This window comes from Centropristis striata, chromosome 18 (assembly GCF_030273125.1).
Source record: "Centropristis striata isolate RG_2023a ecotype Rhode Island chromosome 18, C.striata_1.0, whole genome shotgun sequence".
Classification (NCBI taxonomy): domain Eukaryota; kingdom Metazoa; phylum Chordata; class Actinopteri; order Perciformes; family Serranidae; genus Centropristis; species Centropristis striata.
The window spans coordinates 1,105,914-1,115,018 of NC_081534.1; the positions used below are offsets into that span (position 1 = coordinate 1,105,914).

Consider the following 9,105-nt stretch of genomic DNA (forward strand, 5'->3'; position numbering starts at 1 on the left):
AAATTTGACTTCCGTCAGAAACTTAAAAATGCCCTTTTAAGATATCTGGAAATAGCTTGAATGTGATTTTCAAAACATGCAGTAAGCTGATTATTTTACTTCATCAAATCAGATGCTATTTTGATATAAATGACTATAGTTATGTTTAGTGAGAGCCTTCTATATAAGGGAGACAAATTAGGATGAAAAAAAAAATGCAATTACAATTTCAAGTAGTTTCAAGCACTTTATTCAAAAGCCGATAACTTGAAAACCTTGAATGTATACTGGCCCAGGGCCCAGTATTTCAAAACTTGTAATCCAGATCAGGATCATCTCTGATCATGGTGGCAGAGGTCAAAGGTCAAGAAAAGGTTTCCAAAGGCAACCTGGCATTACTGGCGAGCCCTGTTCTGCATCAGCCGTACAATTATAAAATATAAAAAATATTCTTTAATTATTCTAAAGGCCATTTAAAGGTCCAACTCTCTCTGATTATATTTACAGTACTGTGCAAAAGTTTTAGGCAGGTATATATATATATATATATATATATATATATAATACTATTAAAAAATAAAAATGTAAATAGTTAAGTTTTTTTTAATCAATATTTAGTGCTTTCAAATTCTAGCGCCCATGCATTTGTTTCACACCTGCCTAAAACTTATATATATATATATATATATATATATATATATATATAAGGTAACTCATGACCAACACATTGATATATAATTTTCATTTTTTTTTTTTCATTTTTATTGGTCAATTTTAGTCAAATATACAAAATTAGGCCTAATTTCAAGAGAAAAAAAAGGATTGAAAGCAGAATATTTTTTTCAATAGTAATAGTGGAAAAAAAAATCTTGATGGGAATGCACAGTATAGGTTATGTCAACTTTTAGTGAAACTTACGTTTTGAACGCATTATTCATTTAAAAAAAAAAAAAAGTAAAAAAATAACACCTGGGGTCATAAAGGACCCCATGACATTAGACTGATTTTAGGACATGTAGAAAAAATTATTACCAACTTCTTTAATTCACCTTTTATGGCCACTCAAGACCAACACATTGATATATAATTTTCATATTTTTCTCATTATTATCGATCAATTTGAGTCAAATATACAAAATTAGGGCCTAACTTTCAAGTTTGACTGTGTGCCTGCATGTGTGCTTGTGTGAAGATATGTACCTGTGAGTGTGTGTTTGTCTGAGTGTGTGTGTGTGTGTGTGTGTGTGTTTGTGAGTGTGTGCATGTGTTATTATATGCATAATGGACAATATTTTATATGCATAATGGACAATATTTTACATGCATAATGGACAATATTTTATATGCATAATGGACTCTTGAAGTTCAACCCCGTGAGTTTAAATTATGCAGAAAGTTCATCTGATGAAAATGTTTAAAGCATGTCTGATATAGAACAAGTTGTGTTTATGTGTAGAAGGTCAATGTGAATATAAATATATACAAATATAAACACCAGTCCAACTAGAAGGATTATTATTTGAGTTCCTGACACTGGCCTGTTTAACAAGTCACTCTCCTCATATGATGCAAAAAAACATAAAACATCCATCTTTTTCAAATGTTTTGAGGTGAAAATGTTTCTGCATGACAGGAATGAACATCTGTTGTTTTGGGCTTCACTTTTTTTCACAGTTTATCTTCAGGCTGATTGCTTAAAAGTATCAAACTCTTCATCTTCAGATCAAACAAAATACAACAGCTGTGCATGAATTTAGGTAAATGCCAACATATGACAGATTATAAATATTTTCTTTAGCCCCAAGATTTCCGGATATATAACTGTGTATAGTTGTTGAAGCCATCAGTATCCTCTGTTTATCTTGTGCTGCTGGTCCAGGTGTGTCTGCTGCAGACTCACTTTGGCATCCTCAAAATCTGGATTGAGCTTTAACGCTTGCAGGAAGTCACTCTTGGCATCGTCGAAAAAACCTGTAAGACATAAAAAGTTTATGATTTGTAATGTGCAGTGTTAAAATAATTGATTATTTTCTATATTGGTAAATTATTTTATGCTTTATTTCTGCTTCTCTGTTCTCTGTCTCTGAGTGACGCAGGTCACTATCAAAGGTCAAACCTTGGGTGTAATATCTCTCTCTATGCATTTATATTAAGTCAGACAATATGATTTTGATACAATGATTATGTTTGTGTGTTCATTTTGGTTTAGAAACTTTGACTACATATATTTCATTATCTGTTTCATATTTTTTAGACTTTTAGAATCCATGTGACACAGTGAAAAACCTTTGACTCTGTAGACATAATATCTTTGTGAGACATAACAAGACAGAATGTTTTTGTTGAATGTTCTGGAGAAGAGGCCAGGGCAGGATGGCATGACGTGCCGTTGTATTAATTAAAACTGGCGAATCAGCGATCAAGAGGGCGGGACTTCCTGGAGGAAATCGACCAGCATGTTTTGTTAACAAATGTTAGTATTTTAATGTGTTCAGGGAGAGAGTCGTGGTTCAGACTTCACCAACTGAAACACGTCTGTTTGTATCAGGGACATGAGTTAATTTTGAACCCGGAGAATCTCTGTAAAGTGCACATTTTTTGACGTATTGTAATAAACTTTTGTTAAACTGGGAATTTGGACGTCTCCAGCTCTTCATTTCCCATCAACGATCTGCGCAGAAAAATGGTGAGGTTTTTTCTGTTGGTGACAGATTATCAATTTTCAAGGTTTCCTCATGCAATTTTTCTATCAGCAGCCAAACTGGCTTGTCAGCAGTTTTTATTTTCTGGAGAGCAGGAGCACAGACACAAACAGCGACTCCACAGCTCCACCTGCTGTTTATAGAGGAAGAATACAACAAATTGACTCCACACGCATTTTGATAAAGGGTTTGTGCAAAAAAAAGTTGACAAGAAGCTTGTAGAAAAAGGCAGTGTTGGAAGAAGTATTCAGCAAGGTTATAATAGTTTTGGAATTTTCACTAGTTTTAATTTCGTTGTGATTTTTTGTTTTCAAATCCAGTTAGTTTTAATTTGTTTTTAGAGTGAGTTTGCTTGTTTTAATTAGTTCTTATTTTTTGGAAAATGCTTAGTTTTTATTAGTTTTAGTGTTAGTTTTAGTTTTTTGTCATGGGGTATTTGTTGGGTGCGAGATTCAAAAAAGTCACAATAAATGTTTCCTTTATTTCCTTTGTCTGATCCATCGCAGCCCTAATAAGATGTTTTTTCAATTCTAGTTTTCAATATTTCATTAGTTTTCGTTAACTACAATAACCTTGGTATTCAGCTCCCTAACTTCAGTAAAAGTACTAATACCACACTGTGAAATTACTCCACTACAGTAAAAGTCCTACGTTCAAAACTCACTGAAGTAAAAGTACAAAAGTATCGGCATCAAAATGTACTTAAAGTATCAAAATTAAAAGTATTTGTCATGCAGACTGTTACATATATTCAACAGATATTACTGGATTATTAATATTGATGCTTTTATGCAAGCAGCATTTTAATTTTCTCAAGTTAGAGCTTATTTTAACTAAATATATTGCTATGTGCTTGTTTATCTCCAATAATCATTTTTAAATGTATCATGTTTTTCATATTATGTATAATGTGTGTAGTGCCTGTTTTTCTTTTCTGCTGTTTTTATTATATGTTGCCATGTATTGTCACTGTCATTTTAATCTGTAACTGGAGACCAATCTTGGCCAGTTCTCCCTCGAAAAAGAGATTTCAATCTCAAGGAACTTCGTGGTAAAATAAAGGTAAAATAAAAATAAAAATAAATGTTCAGTGTTGACTTGTAAAGTAACTAAAGCTGTCAGCTAAATGTATGGAGTAAAAAGTACAATATTTGCCTCTAAATGTAGTGGAGTAGAAGTATAAAGTTACACAAAATGAAAATACTCAAGTAAAGTAAAAGTATCTCAAAATTGTTCTTAATTACAGTACTTTAGTAAATGTACTTAGTTACATTCCACCACTGGAAAAAGGCAATTTTGTTAAAGGTTCTCTTTTCACTGAGCCAGTATTTTGACTTTTTCATTGGTGGTCTAACCAATATCAGTATCTATTGCGTCACAAAATCTCTTCTTCAAACATATCTATTTAAAAAAGCTGGGGGGGGGGGGCTTGTATCCTTGTTTTACTTGCTGTTCAGCACTGTGTAACGTTTTGTTTTGAAAAGTGCTCTACACTGAAAAAAGAAAATAGTTGAACTATCTTAATTGAATTGTTTCATTTGGTAACACCTAAATGAATGAGGTTCTTTCAAATGAATTTAATAAGTTAGATTAACACAATTGATTTTAAATTAATTTGAAGCTGGTCAAATGTTTGTTGCGTTGGTCTCTCTTTAATCAGGGTATGAACCCCACCTGCTTTAAAGCAAAGTAGAATATTAATTTCTGTTGTGTATTTTTGGTCCTTTTGTATCTTTTATAGTCATTTTTACATCTATTTTTGGTCATTTTGTGTCTTTTTTGCTCATTTTCACATCTATTTTTGGTCATTTTGTATCTTTTATAGTCATTTTTATATCTATTGTTGGTCATTTTGTGTCTTTTTTGATCATTTTTACATCTATTTTTGGTCATTTTGTGTCTTTTTGATCATTTTTACATCTATTTTTGGTCAATTTGTGTCTTTTTAGTCATTTTTACATCTATTTTTGGTCAATTTGTGTCTTTTTAGTCATTTTTACATCTATTTTTGGTCATTTTGTGTCTTTTTTGCTCATTTTCACATCTATTTTTGGTCATTTTGTGTCTTTTATCACTGCACACTGAAAAAAGAACCAACTTAATTTAATTGTTTCATTTGGTAACACCTAAATTAATTAAGTTCTTTCAAATTAATTTAAAATCAATTGTGTTAATGTAACTTATTAAATTAATTTGAAAGAACTTCATTCTTTTAGGTGTTACCAAATGAAACAATTCAATTAAGTTGGTTCAACTATTTTCTTTTTTCAGTGTATAAAGTTTATTATTATTATAACTAAATTTCCTATTCAGACACATTTTTTATTTCACTTTGGACTTTTAAAATGATACCAAGGGGACTTAATATTGGAATACTTTCTACAATTATTTTGAAGCAGAAGCGGAAGTCACTCATTTCCCTCTTTAATGCTTTGTGAAAACAGACACCTGTCCAGTGTCATTGTGACTTGTGACTGTGTTTGTGTCCTTACCATAGACTGTATATAAATAATGACCTTACCCAGTCTGTAGTGGATGAGTCCCCTGTTGTAGAAAGGTGTTTCCAGCCCGCTGTCAGCGTGTATTGCACAGCTGTAGTCCTCCACTGCTTCATGAAAATCCACCCGGAAGTATTTTATCTGCCCGCGGTTGTTATAAGCAGCGGCCAAACTACTCGCTGCACACTCCCTGCGGAAGTATGACACCATTAAACATGCCTTTTATAACTATTAAGGCCATTAAATGACATCGAAGAGAACACAAGTCATGTTAGCTAGCCGTTAGCTAGCAGTTAGCTAGCAGTTAGCTAACACCGGGTCACAGAATGTGACAGGTAACAGACTGGAGTGTAACACCAGTTCGGCTCCGGTGACCGACCTTTAGCTGGTTTTACATCTTTAAAAAGGAAACAACAGTACCTGGACTGTAGGCAGGAAGATATAAACGTTGTGTACAGTTCTTCTGCTCGTTTGAAATTCTGTCTTTTGAACTCAGAGTGAGCATTTTCAAGTATTTGGGCATTATCTTCCTCCATGAGTTGTGAAGGTTTGTTGTCCTGTTTTTTTCCAGAATCCGGATGTGACGACATTAAAGGGAACGGCCAATCACGTTTCGGTGCGTCTCAAATGGGCGTGGCTTATCGTCATTAGACTAAAATCCAACACATTTAGTTTTTTTAATTGCATCTAATTTTTTATTTTACTTACGTACATATTACTCATTTTTTTAATAGTAATACTAAAATATTATATCTATATATTTTTTAATTAATGAAAAATTATGACATGGTAAATAGTACCCTCTGCTGTCGTTTTCAGTTTTATGTGTAAATATATTTTTTCTACTTTTATATTATTTTATTTTATTTTATTTGAATATGCATACTGTATTATGACCGGGAAAAAAATCTTATGTGAACATTAAAGTACTACAATATTATTTTCCCTTATCTTAAAAGCTTCTAAATGCGGATGTGACGACATTAAAGGGATAGGCCAATCACGTTTCGGTGCGTCTCAAATGGGCGTGGCTTATCGTCATTAGACTAAAATCCAACACATTAAAAAAATAAATTACTGTTTTTTTAATTGCATCTAATTTTTTATTTTACTTACGTACATATTACTCATTTTTTAATAGTAATACTAAAATATTATATCTATATATTTTTTAATTAATACAAAATTAAGACATGATAAATAGTACCCTCTGCTGCCGTTTTCAGTTTTATGTGTAAATATATTTTTTCTACTTTTATATTATTTTATTTTATTGGAATATGCATACTGTCTATAGCAAGTATTATGACCGGAAAAAAAATCTTATATGAACATTAAAGTACTACAATATTATTTTCCTTTATCTTAAAAGCTTCTTTATGGCATCATTATAATTTAAGAGTCTGTTGACCTACTGTTGTAGCAAAATACAGATAAATAGGTAACCCAAAATAATATGTGGTGACCAAACCATGAAGTAAGAAATTAGTTATTCAATGAGGAACTAACTCCTGATGTTTACAATTAACTGTTGATGGGATTTTTGTAACAGCAGGTGGCAGACTTGACTTGGAACTTAAATCAAAATGAAATTAAAACAAGGCAAGAAGGTCATCAGTGAAGGCTCTGTGGGTGAAATTAAAGTAGAAGCATTTAAATAAAACCAACCCGTAGTATACAGTGTGGAATAATATTATCCCCAATCCCCCACACCTTCAAAAACAAAATGCAATAATATTTTTTATAGCCATATTAAAGGTGGAGGATGATGACAGGCTCAGGATCAGAGGCAGAAAGCAGATCAGTTGGGACAAATGTTATACTATTTTGAGCTGCAGTGAACAAAAATTGCAGCAAATTTAAATGAGCGTGGAGCTAAAACACAACCCCGTCAACATAACACAGGCTGGAAAAATGATACAAGAACAAGAAGATAACTTCTTCTACGCTTCATTCTAAGATCAAAAACAACCAAAAATAGATGCAAAAATGACCAAAGATGACACAAAATTATCAAAATAGACACAATTTGACCAAAAATACATGTAAAAATTACCAAACAACCAAAAAATAGATCCAAAAATGACCAAAGATGACACAAAATTATCAAAATAGACACAAATTGACCAAAAATACATGTAAAAATTACCAAACAACCAAAAAATAGTTGCAAAAATGACCAAAGATGACACAAAATGATCAAAATAGACACAAATTGACCAAAAATACATGTAACAATTACCAAACAACCAAAAAATAGATGCAAAAATGAACAAAAAATTACACAAAATTGAATAGCCTGTATTTATTAATTAATTAATACACGTCTTTATTGTGTGTGGGGGAAAAAAATTAGTTGTGTCATTATCAGACCGCCATTACATTTTTCATCTCGCGCACCCCCTAGCAGCAGCTCATGCACCCCCAGGGGTCCACGCACCACACTTTGGGAACCCCTGGTTTAAAGCAAAGGATTGTGACCTTCAACATCTGTCCCACCAGTCTCAGGACAGTGTGGACATCTGCTGCAGTAAATACAAAACAAGGAGGCAACCCATAAGCAAACTGGTGAGACATTCTCAGACGATCTCCCAGGTGAAGAAGTCAACTGCCCCGGTGAAAAATGACACCTTAAGGAAGCAGAGGTCGCTCCGGAGCCGTGCACTTCCCTTTAGCGGCTCATTTATCTCCACACTGTGAGGACGAGCTGCAGCAGATCAAACGGCTGCTGACACTGCTGAGAAAATGGCAATAACATACAACCTGAGGAAATGTAGGTTAACTGCTGGCCATTACATAACATGGGCAATTTAAATGCTGGAGGGGCCACAAGTTTTAATCGACACTACCACAGGGCCACATATAGGAGCGTGCACTTAACCAGATATGATGAAACTGCAATTTTAAATATGTTAACAGTGCAGTAACTTAACATATTTCATGCTCAATTGCATGTTTAACAGTATAAATAGGAATACAAAAGGTTTGAAGCTTATAAAAAATAATCACTTGCTGTGATTTATTTTTTTTTCAGTGCAAGAACAGCAGAACAACATTAATTGCAAGATGTAATTTTGTGCATTTTTACACTGCACTTTTAAGACAATTTTTAAGACTTTTAAGCCAAAGTGAAGTGGTGGGTTTTAAGAAGAGATTTAAAATGAGACAGAGAGGAGGCCTGTCTAATGTGCAGCGGCAATTCTTTCCAAAGTTTTGTGTAGCAGCTCAGAGAGGTAAGGTGGGGCAAGGCCATTCAAGGATTTAAAAGCAAACAAAATTACTTTAAAATGAATCTCAAAATGGACAGTCAGCCAGTGCAGTGAAGCTAAAACAGGTGAAATGTGCTCATACTTTCTTGTGCCAGTTTAAAGACGTGCAGCAGCATTTTGAACCAGTTGAAGGCAGACCATGACTTTGGTCTTTTTTTCATTAATCTTCAAAAATCTGGCAATAGAAACAATAAGAGAAGGAAGCACACATCTCAGAACAGGACTCAATTTTCATGCATTCAAACATGACAGGATTATCTGTCTGTTTGAGGTCAGATATGTTTATCTGAGGCCACTTAAAACTCCACGGAGTGATGGAAAAGTCTTCAGTAGTTTGTTTTGGAAAAAGTCAGCGTGGACACCTGAAGGAGAGATGTTATGTTGGTATGTTGAGCAGTCGGGGAGCCGGAGCTTCTTCTTCGGTTTTAAAAGTTGCTGTTTGCTGAGAGAATTAACACAAAGTATCAAAGTCCACTTTGGTCTGGCAGAACCAGGACACATCCATCACACACCTTCATCCTCTTCACTTAAACACACACACACACACACACTATTTTGGCGATATATCGATATGTTTTTAACTATGATATGTAATTAGACTATATTACATACACTACCGGTCAAAAGTTTTAGAACACCCCAATTTTTCCAGTTTTT

At 33.4% G+C, this 9,105-nt stretch overlaps 1 protein-coding gene across 1 annotated transcript; it reads right to left on the minus strand.

The window, feature by feature from the left end:
• Positions 1 to 1,006: 1,006 nt before the first annotated feature.
• ttc32 (tetratricopeptide repeat domain 32) lies at positions 1,007 to 5,758 on the minus strand. The gene is made up of 3 exons (XM_059356604.1): positions 5,600 to 5,758; positions 5,203 to 5,369; positions 1,007 to 1,950 (listed from the first exon to the last, which is right to left on the minus strand). The coding sequence occupies exons 1-3, from the start codon at positions 5,713 to 5,715 to the stop codon at positions 1,823 to 1,825; spliced, it is 411 nt and encodes a 136-aa protein (XP_059212587.1). The 5' UTR covers positions 5,716 to 5,758; the 3' UTR covers positions 1,007 to 1,822.
• Between the last annotated feature and the right edge of the window lie 3,347 nt (positions 5,759 to 9,105).

Excerpts from the sequence above, each read along its gene's own strand:
- ttc32 (XM_059356604.1), bottom strand. The coding sequence starts at position 5,715 with ATGGAGGAAGATAATGCCCAAATACTTGAAAATGCTCACTCTGAGTTC. Across the intron at positions 5,370-5,599 it reads TCTTCCTGCCTACAGTCCAG|GGAGTGTGCAGCGAGTAGTT; the intron begins GTACTGTTGTTT and ends ATACTTCCGCAG. Across the intron at positions 1,951-5,202 it reads ACTCATCCACTACAGACTGG|GTTTTTTCGACGATGCCAAG; the intron begins GTAAGGTCATTA and ends TATGTCTTACAG.